Source organism: Neolamprologus brichardi, chromosome 8 (assembly GCF_056152115.1).
Source record: "Neolamprologus brichardi isolate AB-2024 chromosome 8, ASM5615211v1, whole genome shotgun sequence".
NCBI lineage: Eukaryota > Metazoa > Chordata > Actinopteri > Cichliformes > Cichlidae > Neolamprologus > Neolamprologus brichardi.
In genome coordinates, this window is record NC_142111.1 from 8,476,827 (window position 1) to 8,498,745 (window position 21,919).

The 21,919-nt window shown below is 42.9% G+C and overlaps 1 protein-coding gene across 2 annotated transcripts in view; it reads right to left on the reverse strand.

Moving 5' to 3' along the window:
• Positions 1-6,829: 6,829 nt before the first annotated feature.
• The window catches only part of bahcc1b (BAH domain and coiled-coil containing 1b), a 61,878-nt gene continuing 46,788 nt past the window's right edge, over positions 6,830-21,919 (reverse strand). For both annotated transcript variants that reach the window (XM_087845373.1, XM_006800964.3), the window contains 16 exons: positions 20,901-21,037; positions 20,541-20,645; positions 18,505-18,583; positions 18,177-18,351; positions 17,922-18,089; positions 16,536-16,700; positions 15,758-16,002; positions 13,997-14,159; positions 13,669-13,786; positions 13,132-13,207; positions 12,934-13,042; positions 12,728-12,844; positions 12,434-12,562; positions 10,461-11,902; positions 8,587-8,823; positions 6,830-8,112 (listed from right to left, as the gene is read on the reverse strand). In XM_087845373.1, coding sequence (XP_087701499.1) covers positions 7,903-8,112; positions 8,587-8,823; positions 10,461-11,902; positions 12,434-12,562; positions 12,728-12,844; positions 12,934-13,042; positions 13,132-13,207; positions 13,669-13,786; positions 13,997-14,159; positions 15,758-16,002; positions 16,536-16,700; positions 17,922-18,089; positions 18,177-18,351; positions 18,505-18,583; positions 20,541-20,645; positions 20,901-21,037 — 3,675 coding nt within the window. In that variant the 3' untranslated portion in view covers positions 6,830-7,902. The remainder of the gene's footprint in view (positions 8,113-8,586; positions 8,824-10,460; positions 11,903-12,433; positions 12,563-12,727; positions 12,845-12,933; positions 13,043-13,131; positions 13,208-13,668; positions 13,787-13,996; positions 14,160-15,757; positions 16,003-16,535; positions 16,701-17,921; positions 18,090-18,176; positions 18,352-18,504; positions 18,584-20,540; positions 20,646-20,900; positions 21,038-21,919) is intronic.

The following is a 21,919-nucleotide window of genomic DNA, read 5'->3' on the forward strand; positions in this document are numbered from 1 at the left end:
TCTAAGCAATGTACAGCGTGTGCACGTATGTGTGTGGAGTCTGTTTTAGCTTCATTACAGAAAGCAAACCATTACTTTTCCTGTGGTTTAATAGTGAAATAAGGACTTCATGAAAGAAGTTTGGCACTATGTCACCCCGAGACAGCATCCTGGCTGCAAAATCATCCTGATCCTCGCCTCTTCCTCAGCCCCTCTTTCCTCTTTTTTCTTCTCCTGTCGTCACTGTTCTCTTCTTTCTACTCTTGTCACTCTTTTCCCTGCTTCAATGTGTACACAATGTTTGTAATGATAAAGGCTTTTACCTTGACATGGAACGGTGTATCAGAAAATACAAATTGATTAAATTGGTCATTTTAATGCAGTTATTTTGAGCAGAATTTTCTCAATTAACTCATATTGTGCTCAAATAAATAACAGTTGCTTTAATGCGTTTTGCATTGCGCCATTAGATCAACCTATAAACATTATTTTGGGATCAATTTATTTATTTTTGTTACCTTTATCATTCAGACAAAGAAGAAAACAAAATATATTTAAAGACGTCAGCCTTTAATGTGCCACATGTAACAATGATTGCTTTGACAAACCACAGCTTTCACAAACAGCAAGACAAGCATGTGTAAAATATGCTTTTCTCACCAGTGGCAGCTTTGATACGTCAGCTTTTCATGCTGTCTCTCATTACCAGCTGCAGATTTTGGACTCTACCTTTTCTATCTTTTACACGATTCGCAGTTCAAAACAAATCTGATCTTTGGCGCAGCCCTTCAGTTCATCCTCTTTTAAACAATATGTGTTAACACGAATGTGTTTGCTTTTGTCACTTTAAGCCATGTCAGGTTAGGGCTGTGTGCAGGCAGGAGTGGTGGTAAGGAGGACCCAAAGTGCAGATGCTCGGAGGCAAAAGTGTATTTTAAAACTCAGATTTTATTGCTGGCAAAACATAACAAAAATCCAACTAAACTTACATGCGCAAGCAGACAGAACACACAGCATAAACGAGGGTAGACCACAACACAGACACAGAAACAGAAACACAGGGCTTAAATACACAGAGGGAGCAATCAGGGAATGGGTAACAGGAGGGAAACACAGCTGGGGCAAATCAGGCCTAACGAGACAAAGGAAGCAAAACCAGACGCATATACATGAGACACGGACTTTCAAAGTAAAACAGGAAACATAACACAGACTGAACTAAAGACACAGACTCACATGCAGGCACTGCAACAGAGGGAACAGAGACATGGGACCAGGGCAGACAGACACTGACCGGACACGGGGATGTAGCAACTAAGGATACACAGAGATGCGAACTTGACAAGGGGATACAGCTGCCAGGGGAGACAGAGCAACTAGAGAAGACAGAGACATAAACCATAAGACAGAACTCAAAGAAACCAAAGACTAGAAATGATAAATATTATAATAAACTCAAAAACCCCGGGTCAACGAACCAGGCATCCTAACAAGCCAGGCATTTTACATCCTGGGCCACATACAGCCCACTTTGATTAGAAGTGGGCTGGACCAGTGAAACTCCCCTTTCTATAATTGTAAAGAAGTTTAGCCACACAATTAACCCTTGAGGTGTTTTAATATGAAAGAATTGATATTTAAACAATACATGTCAGTTTTTCTACAAAGAAAAGGAAAGCTGCTGTATTAAACGAAATACGTCTGTCAACATGACTGTTCTGGCTTTAGTTTTAAGAAATAAATTAGTAAAAATAACAGAAGAAGTTCTGTTAGATCATCATTAACTCAGACTGTTCTGTGATAAATGTGTATTTTATTTAATAATTGAAAGATAATATCCTTTGTTTCTTTTATTTTCTTTGTTATTAAGTCAACCCATAGTAAAAATCATTCAAATCGGACCTCTCTGTCATTTCATTGTTTAGTTCTCATTTACTTTGGTGCATGAAGGATATGAATTCCCATGGAGGAGATCTTAATTAGTAGAAAAGTTGTAAACCTTGTGAAAATACAGGTAAATGTCCAAAATGTACGTCTTCCTCCACATTTTCCAAAGCTGTTGAATCATCCAGATTCGAGTGTTTGGTGGGCCAAGTCTGGCCACCGGGCTTTTTGTTTGACATCCCTGCTTTAAGCTAACTTTCTCCTAAGTTTCTAAATTGGAAAACCTCCTGATTTTGAAGGGCAGAAGAAAGGAACAGCAGGTGAGTGGGGCTCTGAGCTCTCAGGCAGAGCTCTGTGCTCGAGATTACCATATTGAGGAGATACACTCTCAGTATAACAGTATATTTAGAGCAGTAGGAACCTTCCACTTTTGGCTCACAGGAATTTATTGTAGTTGTACTGACATCTTTATTTAACATTTTGACCATGTTTAATAGCAGGGCCAACTGTTATAACAGTACATATCCATCTATCTTCTTATCCAGTTCACGGTTACAGAGAGGCTGGAGCCAAAATTTCACAAGGTTAAAGGAAGAGTACAGCATGGACAGGTTACCAATCTTGTCATGGTTCTTCTCTATCCTTAGGTTCTGAACTGCTTCTTTCTGGTTCTCCTACGCTGGATTGTAAAGCTACTCAGTGTACTAATTCAGTAATATTGGTCTCTTAGTTTAACACCGTGTTGCTTGCTAACTCGTACGTTCCTGACCTGTTTGGGGATTCTGCTTTTGGTTAAACTTTACTGACCCCCCCTCTCCCTAACAAAGAAACACGAGCCTGTTGAAGAAAAGGGAATCATTCCCAGCAAGTATCTGCAGAAAATATTTGCAGTTCTACCCATGAAAGTAACCGCAACCGTCCGGTGCCTGCAACCTGAGAGAACAATGAACACTTACCTGTCATACCGCATTTAACTCGACTTGAACCTGCAAAAAGAAAGAAAACCTTTGTTTGAACAACAATTTTAGCAGCATTCAAAAGACCTACAAATTCCTACCTTTTTGCATTCAAAAGCGTTAATTAAAGACTTTTTCCAGCTGTTTTTGGACTGAAGGAAGCTAAAGAACCGAGCCACGTTAGGTCTACTTTAATGATCTAATGATGATAGAATAATCTAATGGCCAAGTGTACAGTAGATGTCTTAAAAGTCTTAAAAGTATAAAAACAGTGTATTTTGTGTACAGAATACACTGTTTATTATGATCCCCGAACAGTAATGCAGAATGGCAGCTATAAAATGAATGCCCAGTTCTCTGAGGAACTGACACCAAATCCTGATATTTACTGCCTTAAACCTGTCAAATATTTTTACTCACATGTTAAGCTGAAAACATGGTCGTATCATCTACACTTGGCCAGTTATCTGTGGGAATTCAGAAGAGAGTACAAGCCTAATGTTTTCCTTTAAATATTCCATGTAATGGTCCAGAGTCAAGTCATAAAACTGGGGGAAATGGAACAGTGGACGCTTGTTGGTGTTGTAATGTAGGAAGACATGGACATGACTTCCACACTGCCAAGAATCCATGATTTATGTAAGCCTTCCATCTGTTGCCACAGAATACGTTGCACAACTACAAATGAGTCAGGCTGGCTATAGGGACATCTACAGTATCACACACACACAGACACAGACACACACACACACACACAGATAGTTAGATGGATCATTGTGACGAGCTCTCTGTGGCTCAGATGAACGATGGATGAGGTGATGCAGAGAAGCCGCTGATCTCCTCACTCCCACACTGAGTGACCTGAATATACCCATGCTCGCACACGCATATAAAACTTCACGCACACATACACGTACCAACTATCTGCACACACATGCAGCATCCCGCTGCAGCTGACAGCCATTCATTCACTCCGGTGACATGCTCGGGCTATATCTAAATGGAGGGCTTTCTCTGGATTGGACCCACCCATCCCCCACCTCCTGGCATCACACACACATGCATACACACGTATGCATCTTAGGTACACACTTTTTCCTGTATCAGTCTGCCAAATTTCGCTGTTTCTCACCTCAGTGGTTGCTGAGGTGAGCATGCTTCAGATGTTGTGCCTTTGCACAAACCCACACCTGAAAACAGAGATATGCAACGAAAACTGCCACACCTTTCTATGACACCTTGACCCATCGCACACGCGCTCGCACACACACACACACACATACACACACACACACACACAAATCAGCTTTCAGCATGTTTGCTCTAACAATGTGAAAGCCCTCTCTCATTAACCTAAAGGGCACCCGAGCCTCCCATTGTGGCCCTATCTCCTGCAGCATTCTGGGTAAAGTAGTTTAACAATGTCAACCAGATAAGCCCAGTGCAAACCTGCTGATAAGGAGTCAAAGACTGCACTTAACGTGTGTGTGTTTTGAAGGCGTCGGTTGATTGAGTGGCCGATGAGGAGGATGTAAAAGACCAACAGTAAGTAGAAAGGGAGCATGTGTGTGTGTGTGCGGTGGGAGTACTGTTTCATATCTTTGTAATAACAAGTCAAACTGCCGAAACAGCTAAATGCAAAAGACAAAAGAAACGCAAATATGCACACATACCACTGGCCCCTATTTGAATGTGTGTATGTATGGCCAAGGACCATGAGTAAAGTTGTTATGTATTGACAAGCAAAACAGACGCTGGCCCGAGTTTTAAAATGGAAAAAACTGTGAAGGAGGGGCTGCCATTTAAAAAAACCAAAAAAACAAACCACAGCTCAGAGTAGAAAAAGTTTATGACCGATGTTCAAGGCAATGCAAGGGGCCACAAGGCAACCGGATTGTAATTTGAGGTCAAAGGTAAAGTAGAAGTTTGCCGTGAGCGGCATAACAAAAGGCTCAATGCGATACAAAAGGTGTGAACATGTTGCAGGAAGTCTCGAATAAAGCACCAGCAAATTTGCAAACTTTGGCCCAGGCAGTCCACAGCCTGCAGGGGGGATATAATCTCAACTGTTCTTGGGTAATACACACACACACTAGCAGAAAACCCATGCAGTGCAGGAATGCACTGACATAATTTATTTATAGTGGTTTATAGACTCTCACATGAGCTGTGTGCTAGCACAAAAATGCACAGAGTGCAGATTTGAAATCTTTGCCAGCTGAAATCTGATATCCTCCCTTTGTTCTCTTAATGATCCTGTTCTGTTTTTTTATTATTCTGAATACCTGACCCACCTGTAGAGCCTGCAGAGACTTTATCCCGTCGTCTCTCATGAAACACCCTAAGATACAGTTGCCCTTTCTCTCCCCATTCTTCCTCCTCTATCGGCTACAGCTATAGTTTCAAATTGCTTCCTCCTCTCGTGTTCCCCCACCTACTTTTGCCTCCTCATTCTTGCTTTCTTCTGCAGTCCATTTTCTTACAGCAGACAAATGATCGGCATTGATGATCACTGGGAGGTATTCAACGAGCTCACAGCCAACAGTAAGGTGGAGGGAGGGCGTGGAGTGGGGAAAGAAACAACTGACATGCTTTTATTTTGTAAGAATTCTTCTTTTTTTTTTAATGAAACACAAAAAAGGCAATAAAATTAAGATAAATATTTTTTTTTCTTTTTGTACATGAGGAAATATTTAAGTTATATTTCCATAGCATGACTGAAATCACATAATATATTTTAGTAGGCAATCTCAACCATACAAAACAGGTTCCAGTGGGTCTATAAAAAGAAAGAACAAAAACAAAAATTGCTTCTGTCAAAATGTGATGTTTAGAACTGAATCCAGTGTTTCTTAAAGAAAAGCTTTAAATCTCTCTTTTTTCATTTTTTTTAAATTAAAGACCCATAAAAGTAATATTTCCAAACTGAGTTTCACATTAGTTTCCATTTAAAGCTTTTGCTTTGCAGTGTAACAGGAACAATGTTGTTAAAAGTCAGTTAAAAAAAGGGGGGCGGGGGTTGCATTCATGTTCTTCCCCCCTTTACATCCGACACACAGACAGCCAGCACAGGCTTGCATAAACAAGAACAGAATGGTAAATGACAAAAACAAACAAACATTAAAAAAAACAAAAGACAACACACACCCACACACACACACACACACACATATAGACATTTTTTGGCAAAGCAGGAATAAAAGTGACAAGAAGCATTAGTCATGATTTGATCCTTGTTTTTTTTTTTGTTTTTTTTGTCCCTCGGCATTGTCCGATTGATTGGCTCTGATTGTCCTTCACAGTCACGTGACGCCATTTCTGGTTGCCATTGAGACCTCAAGTGCATCAGCCGGGCGGTGTGCAGACAATGTTGCTGCAACAGGGGCCGTCATAGCAACGCCGGATGTACGCGAGCGGACAACAAGAGGGAACTCTGTCGAATACCTCGGTGATTGCAGAGGTCCCAGATTCAGATTTGATTGAGCGTCTTTCATAAAATTGTTTCTTTCTTCCTTTTTTTCCTCCTTCTTCTAATGTGGTGAAGCGTAAACTCACAGGTGCTTTGGTATGTTTCTTTTTGCTGCCGGATAAATATCTACATTTTATAATACAGGCTAGAATAGATACAGAAGATTCTTTCAGGATCGCAGAACAGCAGAAAGTCAGCTTGCTTTTTCCAGTATTTGTAAAAAAAAAAAAATTAAATAAAAATGAAAAAACAAAGCAAGGAAATGCACATTCTTAACCTAACGGAGTAAAATATAAAGAGAAAAAAGAAAGACAGAACTGGACACAAGTAAAAAGAGCTTTTTTGTCTGATTACATTATAAAAAACATTTCCCAAATACCCTTTCTACATATTTACCCTTTGCCTAAAGCAGAGGCTACAACCACAAAGTCATCACATCAGTCATACAGTCTGATGTCCAATCCAAACATCTGATACTGTTCAGTGCATTGAGAGCGAAGAAACCTCTGCTAGAGGCTGACATCCCTCCCCACCCCCCACCCACCCCAGACTCACCCACACACCCTAAAAAAATCTAAATAAAATAATTTTCTCTGCAAAAAGAAAAACAAGAAATAAGAACAAATATATACTATTTACATCATGTAATCCTTCCCATAATGCTGTACAAAGCGCAGGCGCGCTCCCACGCACACATATGAACGCACACCCAACATGCACGCACAGTTCAAATAAACAATTCCAACTACCTGTACATGTGTCTCCGCACCCGAGCAGGGGCATGCGAGAGAGAGAGGTATTGATGTGTATGGCTTGAAAAGAGCAAAAAATTTAATGTTGTGTTTCAGTTGCAAAGACTGAAAACTGCACGTTTAATAGTACTGGGCTGATTAATATTCAGAGGCATGCCCACCGGTGTGCCATGACGTCGACATCTTTGCTGTATGAGCACACCCGTCCATGACCACACACACACACATACGCACACGCACGCGCACACACGTATAGTATAAACACACGCTAAAGCACTATTTACTTAGAGCTAATTATATGTCAAACAGGGTCATCGCAGCCACTCTGCAAACACAAATATGCACATTTAAACACACAGTCCAAACTACAGTGTTTATTGGTCCTGTTGGATATCTTTCAATCTCCGCATTGTAGTTACACTACCAGTATAAGACCATTAAAACCATCCAAACCAGTGTGGTTTACAGCATGTCTCTCCTTAGCAGACACTCTCTGCTGCTCTCTTTGTTTCAGGAAGCAAAGTCTCCGTTATGCCTCCAGAAATACTACACTCCAAAGTGCTCATGTCCTTGGTTTCTCTACTTGTTTTGCAGCGATCTCGCCACAATTACAAGATGCTCTGATAAAGTGGTTAAATTTGACGTCGATCAGATTTTTCCTCGGAACAAACCAGTCTCCTCTTAAGTGCCAGTGTTGCCAGGCTTTATCTGGCGGGCTAGCGCCTTTTCTCGTGTAGATCAGTAACCAAAGCCCTCCGTTCTTTGTCCTGATTTGCCTTTGTCCCCCTGTTGTCTTCTGAAGAACAATCCTAGAAACTCCGGAGACGAGGTCAGTTTTCTGATTTCTTCCTAGCTGGTGGTGCTAGGACACAATAGCCATGCCATCTGCACTGACCAGCTGGCCTGTAGTTGGTTCATAAGTTCCGGCCAGATAGAAGAGGTCATTAGCCGTGGTACCCGGCTTGTGTTCGCGCATCAGGTGATCATACTCGGCCTTACTGACCACCTGACACCGATGGGAAATTGTCTGCACATCGTTCTCATCCTCGTGGCTCGACTGATACAAGGCATTCTGGAAGAGAGACAATTGGAAGAATAGAATAAATGTCATATTTAAACAGAATTTCATGCTTTTTGTATACTCTGTAGTGTTTTCACTCCTACAAATACCTTTTTGATTGTGGGGTTTTCAATGAGAAAATTTTTGAGGTTTTGAAAGTGTTCATGGTAGTTTTGTCTTTGCTCATACACTATATGCTCCTGCTCAGTCTTAACATCTTGCTTTTTCTTCTTTATTCCAAATAAACCATTTCATTTCCAGAAATATAAAATGCATGCACTATGTAAAGCTGAGATTAATCTTGAGTCACCGTACGCTTAGTTTTTAGAGCTCTGCAAATATTAATAGCTTTATGATCTAAGTGGAAGTTCAATCATCTGGGGGTACGGAATAAAAATAAGTAATATATGTTCATGAAAACTTCACAGTCTTGTTAATTTGGCCATTTCCCTTCCAGAAATTCTGCATGCACTTCCCAGTTTTTACCTTGCCATCGCGGTGTCGCTTCCCCAGGCGAGTCTCCTCTGGGTGGTAGAACCACTTGACCCTGACCACCATACTGGAGCTCCATGACTCCCAGAGGCTCTCCACTCTGCCCACATAGGGCAGCTGGGGCCGGCCGGGTGACAAGAACACAGCGCAGTCCCCGACACGCACTGTTTCTTTGCCCCGCACAATGGCCTTGTAGAAAAGCTTGCGGGCTTTACCCTTCAGACCTCTCCTCTGTGAAGGAAAGAGAAAACAGCGCTCAGTTGATTTAGACAGTTTCTACAGTTTGTTTCATCACCAGAGCAGACTAGGGCAAGGTTCAGTATGATTTACCAATCCAACAAAATCTGTCCAACACAAAAGAAAAAAAAGAAAAAAAAAAGAAAAGAGAAAAAAAAAAACAGCCCAGTCAGCTTTCTTTTTTTTAGTATAATCTTAAGGTATGGATATTTCTATCTTCAATAATCTATATTTGGCAACGTGGCTTTGTTTTGGGATCATCCGAAGCTGGATGTCGGTAAAGTGGCAGTAAGAAAAAGAAGAATGAATGACAACAATGATAAAGTCAAATACAACACGAAAGGAAAAGCTAGGATACAGATGGGTTGCAAGGTGGCTTGCAGATGCACACTAGCTGCAAACAGACAAAAGCAAATGAAATGCACCATTCAAACCATTCTATGCTCAGTCAACGCCACATTTTTAAGGTTTTTGTAAGCTTTTGTGGGTTTTTTTACATTTTCTATTTACTAGTCTGTTTTTTTCTCAGGGCCACCATAATGTATTCATCTAGCATGGGAACACACATACTTTTAGTGGATGATTTCCAGCACCTAACATTTACAATAACACCAGTAATCCTCTCTGATAAAGCAATAACACTGAATCTTATGCACAAGTTGAGTAATGTACCTATATTTGTGCTGCACCTTTTGATTTACTGACCGAAGGGTCAGTTTCTTTTCGAGCTGCACGTCTCAGACGACAGATGTAGAGGTGTTTACTAAGCAAACAGCGTGATAGGATGAAAGAAGAGAATGGCAGCGGTTGTTCAAAAGGTTTTGTTCTGTTATCTCGGGACTGCAACTTAATAAACTGGATAACAATTTCACAGATTAAGCACACAAACTAAGCTAGATTGCTAATGTGTACAAAGTCTGAAGCAGAATACGCAATCTGAGATAGACCATATTTGATCATCGCATTTACCGTGTGTAATCAAGGTATGACACGGCAGAAACTGGAGCAACAATCAGTAACCTACTTAGATCAGAGGACTTAAGTAGGATACTGATACTCGACAAGTCTGGCAAGACCCCTTTAGTCAATATATGGTTGACTGATGAGGTTTATTTTGGTGGTGTGACTCTGGCCTTTCATTTGCTTATATGGAAGGTCAAAATGCTGGAAAAGCAGCAGAACTGAGCAAGCATCAGTGACAACAGACAAAGCTGAAGTCAGAAACACCAAGAACATCATGAAATAGAGGAGCTCGGGTAAAGTTGGGTTGCCAAGCTACTTGCAGAACAAATGTATGAGCCTTATGCAGGTTAAATAGCACGATTTGCCAGCAGGACTCACAGACACATATGGACTGAGCCAGCAGGTTTAGATCAGCTGATTTTGTAAAAACAATGAAAGCAAAATAATATATTTGCATTATGAAACAAATGACTTAGTTATGAGAACGTAATTAGAAATCAAAGCTGCTCTGAAATTCTCCCAATGACAAAAAAGCTGAAACAGTGCCAAAAAACAGTCTAGGAACACAATAGACTAATCAATAAACACTGATTACTCACAAATAGCCATCTCTTAAGCCTTGTTAAACACTGATAAAAAGTAGTCAAATACTACACAAATCTTCTTACCTGTGTGGGGTTGCCGGACCATTTCCAGAGCTGGCGTCCAGGCAGTAGAGGAGCCATGTTGGGCAGGGGCTCGGGTGAAGACATCCTCTGCTTCTTAGCTGTTGCCGGGTCCTTAGAGGCAGGTTTCAGCTGCTGGCGGCCAGCACTGCTTTGACTGTGATGGTGGGTATTGGGACCATCCTTCCTCTTTAACTGGTTCTTAGTTGTGCTGCTGCTGTTACCCATCATACTTCCTTTTGATACGTAGTCCTTTCTGTCTTCTACTCTGTCGGCTCTCATCTTTGAGCTCATGGCCATGTTGGCTTTTGTCACATAGCCATGAGCTGGAGATGAAGAAGATGGAGAGGAGTTAGAGGTGGCAAGATCAGGGCTCAGGAGATCAGAGTTCATGCTCTGTCTGTGCTTTTGTTTGTCCTGTTGGAGCAGTGCACGGCGCAGCAGCACAGAGGAGGACTCTTCATCAGAGGAGTAGGAGGAGTCATTGTCGGAGGAACAGAGGGATGAAGAGGAGATGGAGCCGGAAGAGGAAGAGGAGGAGGAAGATGATGAGAAACAGATGGTGTGACGAGACAGAAAACGACCACCCCGATGGGACGAGACAGTTTTTCTTCGTGTGTCAGGGTCTTGACCGTCATCCTCATCATCCTCATCCAGCTCCGAGTAAGAGCTTGGACAGTCACTCGGGTAGTCCAAACTGTAATCTCCACCTTGAACTCCAAGACCAGCCGAGAGAAGATCCTTTCTCAGATGTGGAACGCCTTTTACAGGAGCCTTAGAACGGGCCCCGCCACTGTCTCTTTCCCCTCCTCCCTTCTTGCCATCTTTCACCAACAGGGAGGGTTGGATGTATCGCAGAGGTGCCCCTGTGGAGGCGTGGCTCTTCCCTATTCTCACTGCAGCCCCCCCTAGTCGAAGCAAGGCTTTGCCATTCTTTGTTTTAGGAGAGGTCACTCCTTCGTGGTCTAACTTCACAAGAAAGTGTTTCCTGTCACGTTCACTCGGTGGCTTCCGGCTCCCAGCTGTCATACCCATGGTGACAGACGAGGAGCAAGAAGAAGACGAGGAGTCCCGGAGCCCCATGGAGGCTACTGCGTTAACTGGTCTCCCAGATCCAGAGTTTCCACCACTTCCAAAGGTAGAGTACCCATTAGCAATGCTACTGAATGAGTCAACTTCAAAAGGAGAGCCAAAGATGCCTTTGATAGGGGTTGGTGGAGCCAAAGAGTGGGAGGAAGGCCGATGAAATAACCCCAAGTCTCGCTCTCTGATCTTTTTCTGGGTCTTACGGGACGTCCCATTGAAAAGGAAGAAATCCACTGGCGGTCTCTTCCTGGGAACGCACCAGTTCAGCATGGAAGAGCTGCCTTTTGTTATGGTGTCAGTCACTGATGTCGGTGTGCTGGTAGTCTTAGGCACCGAATGTATTTTCTTCGGTCTACCAACTGTAAAAGGAGCCAGCACCAGAGGGAAGTTAATATCAGTAGAAAATGTCAGGTCTAACAAACAAACTATGATTAATCGTGGAAGTAAGGGCTTTAGTGAAACTTAATATCTTTATCTCCTTCATCTTCACCTGCCTAAGTTTCAACATATCCATTACTCAAACTACAACAAACCTGGTAAACCTGTCTCTCCTCCCAGTTTTATTGTCATTTTTACTTTGAGATCAGTTCCTTGTTTGTTGCTTAACTTCACAAAGGACACCGACGACATTTGATGAAATCATGATTTATGTAGATAGTCTACACCTAGACAAAATGACAGGTGGCTAACTAGGAATGTAAATTTATGAGGCTTTGGGTATTGAACCTGCACTCTGAGCTTCTGATTATTAGCTGATAGTTGGAACAGTAAGAGGCTTTGCTTCGCATTTATGCACGTGGACCTGCACTTCTCAGGCAGTATATATGTTAAAACCTAAGAGATATTCAGTCCCTACAGATTAATCTAAGCCGTCGTTCCTTCTCTCCTACCTGGTCTTTTTTCCTGAGGCCTTCCTTCTGACTCATTGGGTGGTTTTTCTGTGTCTTTCTTCTCCTGGGTGGAGCTTCGTCGACCTCGTCGTCCAGGAGAGATCAGAAGCGCTGGAGAGGGTTCAGCACCTGACAGAAAAGGGTTGATAAGTGATTTATATCATTCATATATATATATATATATATATATATATATATATATATATATATATATATATATATATATATATATATGTAATATACTTCTGCACTGCTTCTATTTTCAATAACTCCTACAGTCAAAGCCATACTCACAGCGAATTTGGTATCTGGGCGGCAGAAGCCTGATGTTCACAAGGGAGATCCTTCCTCTGTCACCATCATCAAACTCCACCATCACACTGCCGTCCTTCTCCTCCTCACCTGGACCTCCTAATTGCCCAACACAGTAGGGAGAACATGGGTTGCTGGGAAGATTTGTTATTGCGTGCAGAGTGAGGCGACTGGCATGTGTAACTCACCTCGGTGGACGTAGCCAGGGTAGAGGCAACGGGAGCGCTCACTCCAGTAGGCACACACTCGCGTCCCTGCAGTCAGGATGGCCTCGGTCTGTGGCCTCACATCCAGCACCTGGAAAAGAGAGAAAAAATTGCAAAACTTTTCAGATGAAGGTCATCACAAACCTGCAAACGTTATACAGACTAAGGGGTCTCACTTACTGCTTCCTGTAGCAGTTGCTCCAGAGAGTATATCCTGGGGCGATTTCCTCGTTCCCCTTCAATTACAACACTAAATCTAAAAAAAAATAAAAAATAAAACATTGAAAAAAAAACCTGTAATTTTAATTTATGAGTTCCAATTTTTAGCAGTTTTTATTGTTACATTTCAAAGCAGTCTTCTGGGAACCAAGAAAAGGGGTTTTGTCCTAAGGCTTTGTAATTATCTCAGCAACTTGTTTGTCAGGATTCTCACAGCTGCCAGGCATTTAAATATGCTCGGTTTTCGAGTGTTTTGAAAATCACACAACAGTCTTGCTGCTAAATGCCTTCTTGGTGATAAATTCCGCAGTTTTCGCCTCTCGAAAAACACTCCAGATCTCATGATTAATAAACAATTTATCAATCCCTCAAATAAAGACACCTGTATTTGAGGGATTGATATGTCACATTGTTGCATTGACAAGCACATTTGTGATAATAAAAAAAACAAAAAGTGGAAATGCCTTATGCACTACTAACAGGAAAATGGGGTCTTACATGTCAGGCAGGTCCAAAGTTTGGACACAGGCGGCATACAGCAGCTCGTCCTCCTTGGAGATGAGGATCTTCAGTCCATCTACCAACATCTCTTTACTTAACACACAGTTTGGCAGAGCTACGGAGGGAGTAGAAAGAGTAGAAAGATGAATTGATGCAGAAGAAAAAAGCTGAGATATACAAAATTTGAGCATGCACTGAGCGAACTCGTCAGTTTCGGTGCAACGTGAGGAGATGGACGCAGGAGCAGACACGGAGCATTTGTGTGTGGTAAAGCAAGCCTATGATTCTGTGTAATACTAAGTTATATGTCAGCGTTTATACTTACCAGGTATTCTGGAAGGCATGTTGGGAGGAAGATGGACCAGCAGCTTTTTGGCCTCCTCCTCTTCATCCTCCTCTCCCTCAGAGAAGCTGCTCTCTTCATCCAAGCGAAAGCCGTCATCAGCTGCGAAGCTTTGCAGAAGTCTGCTCACGGCATAACCCTTTTCCTAAAAGAGAAACCGGACATTACATCAGTGGTCAGGAAGCAGGATGTGGTAGTATTTTGTCACATACACAAACTAATTATCAGTACACAGGACCTGCAGACAACTAAAAGAGTCGTTTCAGTCTGATGTAACTGATGTGGTTAATGCATCATTGGAAAGTAACCCCAGGTGTCAATGTCTTTTGTAATGTGATACTTCATTAAAGCCTCAAGGATGTTGTTTGTTATGTTTTGTTTTTCTTGGTTTATTTTTATTTCAATTTTTAGTTTTTACACTTGCCATTGTTTGTTGCCTGAAGGTGCACAGGCACATCCACCTTATTGCTGGAGGACTCTTGACCTGAGGTGGACGTTCTCACCATCGCGTACGAACATAAACGCACACAAGATACTACCCATCTCCAGACCGGTTTCAGCTAGTTCATCCAAAGATGACAGATGACTGACAAAGTAAGTAAGCTCACCCAACAGGTTTCTGCTTGTATTTAGGCTTTCCGAAGAAGAAGCGTTCATAATATTTGACGTGTGTGTGTTAGGTTTTCCACATCAAGAGATCATATATTTTATAAATAGAAGTTTCGTCACCAGAGGGCATGGGTGACTATTTCCTTTTAACGCCGGTGATATGTGTGTGTTTGTGTGCCAGCACGCATGGGTGTGTGAAGCATTAAGGCCAATGATTATCTTTATATTCCTCTGTTTGGTTTGGAGTTATGTGTTTTTGGACATTCCCTTGCAATGACTCAAAGACTAAAGCAACCTGAGGGCATCTCACATTAAAGCGAAATGCGAGTGTCTCGCCAACCGCTGCTCGCACAGATAAAATGAGGCCAGCGGTCTGTTAGCACAGGCGGCGCGCCTGCAAACATGCACCTATAACGACAGCAAACGATGCATTTGCCACAGTGACTGATTTATAGCTGATGTTAAGCATCTGTCCGTATGGGAGCAGGAGTTATTGGTAGGCGCTGTCAGTGTTAATCTACGGGATTTTCAAGACTTCCTGGCAGGGTGTGGCTCATACCTAAACAAGCAAGGAGTGAACTTGCGGCGAGGGCTTTTCCTAATTCTTCTTCTCTCTTTCTCAGCTTTACTTTGCATGCAGTAGCCAAAGGGAGTAACCCTCCGAGTCACCTGCCCTCTTTTACTCACGGTAACCAGTTCCCATTCTGCTTTGTTACTCAAAAATCATGTTTTATTTCTTCCTTGTTTAGCACTCTGTAACAGCTCAATGCTCACTATAAAACCTTTCCACCAAGCTTCTAAATGTGGCTATTGTATCTCTCACCTTTCCGTTCTCGAATCCTACTACTAAATAAACTTTGGGAGAGCATTTATTTGCACTGTCCTCGGAGCATCATATTAATTACAAATATTTCTTTCAAAGTACAGTTCCTATTCCGTGCAAGGGAGCAAATAACAAACGTTATCAGCAGCGGTCATGCAAAGTAAGTTGTAAAAAAAAATTCAGAAGTGCTGCTTTTTATCAGTGCCCTCTCTTTCCTCTGATCATTGCCACAGAGATGCACAGTTGTGGCAGTTGAGTGGGGGGAGCCGAGGTTTGGATGTCAGTTTACACGTCACTATCCAATGTCCCACCTTTCCACGAAAGCTCTGTCCTGCAGAGGTCTTCCTCTCTTCTTCCTTGCTGATCCTCTTCGCCTCAGTCAGAGCTCTGTGGTTTTCATGGCTGTCGCCAAAACTGCAGCCCAATGGCAACACGCCCCAGCTGAGGGGAGATGCTCTGTTGGTCGGCAGGTGATCTGAACGACTCCTCTCTGTGTTGGCGAGGCCTGGCCTGAGGGGTGCTCTCCTTTGGTCTGTGGTGGGTAAGATCCCCATGCCTGAGGATGGAGACGAAAGCATCATGTAAATTAAAGATAACGTGTTAAAACTGATATCAAGTTGATATGATCGGGTTGTGGTTCTTTGTGAAAAAAGATACATTTTAGAAACATGCAAAATAGATTGTAACTCTTCAGCTTCGCCGAACATCTGAAGACAAAATAATGTTTTCCTCTGAATTTTGGAGCAACATCACAATTTGCATGACCGTTAATAGCCAAAACCTACTCAAGTAAACGTTGCCATTCAAACCTGTTGACTTATGAGAGGAAAGTTTCTGTCAGTTATTCCTGCTACTGACACAACATGTTAGTTAATCCTTGTGCATGCCTTTTCATTAACGCAACAGTGTGCAGTTCAAACAGATAACATGATATGTAAATGCCCGGTGTACCCAGTCTCTATTCATGGAATTTTTCTTTTTCTTCTTATGGAAAAGTGGCCATTCAGAAAATAAACACAACCAGTCCAGACAAACGGAAGAAAGGAAATCTGTCTCCTGGAAATCTAAAGATATGTATAAACATCTCACCAAGAGGTCCTGGTCTCCTACTCCTGGCTTTCTGGTTTGTTTGCAGCTTGGAGGACTGTGATGAAAAAGATATGCCCCCAGCAGGGTTTGCAGGAGCTTCTTTAGAGGATGAGCTAATCTTGATGTCACCGGCTCCGTCTTCGCTGTCATAGCTGGCATCTTCCTCTGTGAAATTGTGAAATCACAACATCAGTATGAGAGTCAGAGCGCTTCAAGTCATTTATATGTAAACTCTGTTAACAGCCAAGGACTCACTCGATGAGATGCATCGACAGCGAGCTTTCGAGATTCCTTAACATTTTGGGACGATCTGCAAGGCCTGCTGCTAAATGTGCGCATGTTCAAATGCCAAGCAAGTCAAATTTCTATGAGGGTCTATAAAAGTCGGGCATATTGTCACAAATTAACTCTCAATGAGCAAACCTTCTTTAATGGCTAAACAATAATGCCCTGCTTGCTACTTAACTGCAGTGACAGGGAGCAAATGTTGACATGTACACACACACACACACATACACAGATTGTTAATGGCAGCTGTGTCTCGCTGGCTGCAGGGGTCGCGTCGGGTGTTGACACATCTGACACACTTGTCACTTACATGGCATTCTCTTCAACGCTTTCCCTGACACACATACAAACACTGGCAAACACACACACACACAGATAGACACACACACAGACACACACACACACTTAACTGAACCACAAACTCTTCATGCCAATAAGGCCACGGGGTCAGTGAAATTCTAGTGTTTTCCTCCATGTTATGTTGGTTTCATGGCGCACCCATCTCTCTGGCGAGCCGTTAAAAGTCAGGACGGGTGTCATTGTGTATCCTCAAGTCGAGGCACTTCAGTGTGGCCATTTTCACAAGGTTGGAGAGGTTAAGGAGAGATGGGAGGAGCTGGGTGTGACATTCTGAACGGGGAGGCCAGGGCAGTCTCACATTACCATATGCCGATGAGGGCGGAGGGCCGTGTCGCATGCCCGTGGCAAGTCGTTAACTGTTTTAACAGTGTGACAGACGAGCTGGGAAGTGAGAGGACACCCCTGATGACGGCAGACATCTCACTCTCAGATGCTCCACACACACACACACACACACACACAATCTCACAGCAAAATCTTACAAGATCTGGTTGGTGTCTTTTGACCCACACACCAAATAAGCGCCGCTTGACTCGCATGTGAAACTGTCAGTGAGCTTTTCCAAACTTCTGAAACTGTGTAGTTTTGTCATAAAGCTCTTATCAGCAAAATGTGTGCATTCCATTGACCAAAAAAGGCTGTAAAATCTTACGGCCAAAGCATCAAGTGCATGATCCTCTTTTGGTTAATTGGCAAGGCGACACAACCAGACTGTATATCAAGAAAAAAAAACCTCACCATGCTCTGAGCTCTCGCTGTCACTCTTCTCATCATCTATTTCATGCTTCTCAGTCACTCGGCTGTCCTTGTGGTGAGGTCTGTCAGGGTTGATGTCCAAGGGAACTTTGGGCTTTCGACCTCTCTTCCTCTTCCCGGTTTGAGCGGCGCTGTGGGATTGCTGCAGGTCTGAGAGATAAGCAGAAAAGGGGTGAGCTGAGTTTCGAGGTGCTGCCTAGTGAACAAGTGTTTTTATGCACCCTCTCTCTCCCCCACCTTTTCCGCCTTGTCTGCAGTGACTCTTGGACGCGTCTTTCTCGCTGCTGTGCAGCATGTCTGCTGACTGTGAACCACGCTGGGCTGCAGCCTTCTGCTTCAGCTGGGTCACCCGCCTGGCCAGCCTGGAGCTCAGGGCGCTGGGTCGACCTCTGTGCTTACAACGAGCTTTCATCTGCAGTCAGGGAACAACTAATTATTGACTCATTCCTTTCTACTAATTGAAATATCTAGAAAAAAAAAAAAAAAAACAGGAGCAGGAGGAAATAGTTCTCAGCGTGTGTGTTTGTGTGTGCGGATGAACCACGAGAAACAGCGAGCGGCTGACCTGTGCAGTGCTGAGGCTTTTGAAGTTGTGATTGGACATTGAATTCCTGGCTTTTTCCTCCAGTACATTCAGTCCAGCCCTGAAAAAAAAAACATAAAAACACAGCAGGGACGCAGCTGAATGAGAATTTATCCTATGTGAAAACAAAGAATCAGCTTAATCACACGTCTTTATTCTCTGCATCTCCGCATTTCCCTTTTTTTTTTTTGCTCTTTTCTTCTTAGCGTCCCTTCTATCTGTGTTGAAGCTCACTCATTGTCTCGCTCTCTTCCCACTCATCTTGTCTGTCTCGTAACTTTGATGAGGTAAGAGACAACCTCGGCGCAGTCTGACGGCAAACACGGGAATATTCGGATCGCGAGATTAAAAAAGGGTAAGAAATTATCTGTCGTGAAGAGAGCCGAGAAGAGGGAGAGATAGAGAGAGACAGTGGGTGGAGGAGAATGGTTGAGGGGGGAGGGAAAGAGACAGAGAGAGAGAAATGAAGCAGTCTCGGGGGAGTCTGTCCGTTGACCGGAGCTTCAGGGCTCAATCGATAAACACTAACCTCTATTGAACACTACTCCTCCCTTCCTCCCTCTCTCTCCCTCTTTCTGTCCTTCCTTCATTGCCCGCATGCTCTCTCGCACCACAGGCAGTCGACACACACACACACATTAACATTCATATACACACACATAGGCACACAACAGTTAGCAGCTGGTGTCTGAGGCAGGTGAATCCTATATTCCCAGAGAGGGAAGGTTTGGCTCTCAGCATCTCTGCTCCCAGGAGAGCAGAGCAGAGGAGAGGAAGATTCTAACTATCCAGATCACCTTTGTCTGTTTCATTCCCCTGAATGACTGACGTTTAACCCGAGATTCAGTCAAATTAGTGTTTGGGAGTACGCGGCACAAAACAGCAAGGTGGTTGCTAGGTTCTTTAAACCATCTTTAAGTGCTTTTAACAATTTTTTATATAACTTTAAAAGCCCAATCACTTCAAGAGCAACTGGCAAGAGGTGAGACGATAGGCTAGGTTCACCTATAAAATCCTAGCTGCCTATCCGCACACCTTTCACCATATATGCTTCATATTCCAGATATCAAGAGAACTAGTCAGCAGACTTTAGAAGAGCTACCATTCCTCTTCATCTCGCTTTCTTTCAGTTTTATTTCACCCACACCCCGACTCTCATTAGAAGATGAAAGCATAAACAAATGATACATTGCTTGTTAATAACAACAGAAATGCTGCTCAGGCACGGAGCACCCAGCTCTACTAATTAAACAAGTTCTCTGCGCGTGTGTGTGTGTGTAGTGCACTGGCATGTATGACTAAAGGCTTTCATTGTCATTTTCATTAGCGCTTTCTAATCATGGTAACCGTGACAAACCTCGAGTTTCTCTAATCATTTTATCAAGGCGAGGGGTGCACATGCTAACAGAGGTGGGGCATCATGAGAAAACACATTTATCACTGCTGAATCCCGGCTGCTTGCACGCACTAGCACGCGTGCGTGTGTCCATGAATGTGAGTCAGTGTGGAGGTTTGCATGTGTGAGGTGTTAAATAATGTGTGGTTGCGTGTTGCAGCTGGTGGGGGTGGCGTGGAGTCATTTATCACTGTAATAACTGTACATCAGAACTTTGTCCAGCTGTATTAATATATGCTGGAGGTTCGCATGGAATCAGGACATAATCAATACAAGTGATAAATATGATTAAAAGTGATTAATGGTGATTAATGAAGCCCTCATCTCCATTACCTTCTCTCATTAAAAATCACACCCAGCTTACAGCTCCCATCACATAACCCCCACTGTGTATGTGAGTGTGTGTGTCTGTGTGTGCATCAGTGTGTGTGCGTGTGAGCAGCTCCTTCCAGTGCCCAATCAAGCAAATCATCAGCTAGAGAGCATTCGAATCAATTCAGCTGAAGAAGAACTTCTTGAAAATCAACCATGCCTTTCACTAAAAACACAAACAGAAATCAGGATGAATGAGCTGGGCTTGCCAATCACACTGATTATACCAACGCAATATCAGAGGACTGACCTGAGTCTTTTGGAGCTCTCTGCAGCAGCTGGGCCGGGGGTGGACTTGCGCTTACGGGGGCGGCCGGGCCCCCGGCGAGCAGGGCTTCGAGATGTCTCCTCTTTCCTGCAGAGAGAGGAAGGAGGAGGAAGAGGAGGTGGAGTGGTACGGAGAGGGAGATTAAAGATGCAATCCGGACAGCGGGAGAAATCAGGAAGAAGCTTGTATCGGCTACAGGTCAAACTGCATTAAATATGAGCACGCAGCAAGTCCTGATAAATCAGGAGGATGCAGCATGAAAGCAGAAGAGTGAATATTGGAATGCAGAATTCAGACTAGACAAAATAAATGTGTGTGTGTGTGTGTGTTGTCTCTGCTCACTGGTGGTCGTGTTTCCTCTGTAGTTTGGCCAGTTCTCTCTGTTTTTCTTTGTAGCGGCGCTGTAGCTCAGCCAGCTGGACACGCATGGCCAGCTCCTCCCCTCCCATGGTCTCCATGGAGCCCTTCACTGGGCACACCTGACACACACACAAACACGGGCACACACACACGCACACACACACGCACACACACACACAGAGCAGAGGAATTTAAATGCTGAACACCAACTTCAGCACAGCAGTCATTGGATATGTAGCCAGCTTGTGTTTGGCCAGCTTGTTGAGGACTTTCCTGTAACCAAACGCTCACACGTTTGTGTGAAGCAGTTAATTTTAGCAAATCAACAACTTCTGCTCTTACTGGCAGATTTCTAATAGGCTGATGTAGTTCCCTAGGCACTTTCTGTGGCAGATAACAAATATTAACATAAGTAAAATCAATCTGTAAACGTTAAAAAGGTTTCACCAAGTAGTTATCTAATAATCTGTAGGATAAATGTGAGCTTATTGAAGTCTTAAAATCAAACACCTGATAGCATTGGTGAAGCCGGATCTTGTTTTGAAGTTTTTTGAATTTAATAAGAAATGTAAAGCTCCACCACACAGGAAGCACTTGTGTCATCTTTACTTGAACATTACAAAAAAATATGAAAATGTTTTATTTTTAATTTCAACACAGATCAAACTAAAAGGTCTTTTTTCAAAATTTTATCCATCCATTTTATTTAATCACTAACACGTTTTGCTCAGTTATTCAGTGAACACACAGTGTATTGGTTTTAATCCACACTGCTTTTTGTTTCTTATGATAGATTATATTTATTGCACCCGTGTTTTAGTGTTCGTTTGCTACACTACACAATGCATTAATTTTATAGTGTGATTTTCCAACATTTATCTTGTGATTCCACTGAATTTATGGTGTCATTTTATTGTATGGATCAGTGCATGTAAAACACTCATCGATTCCCACCAGTGCTTAAAAGTAGATATGGGGAAATAAGAGAATAAAGGGGAATT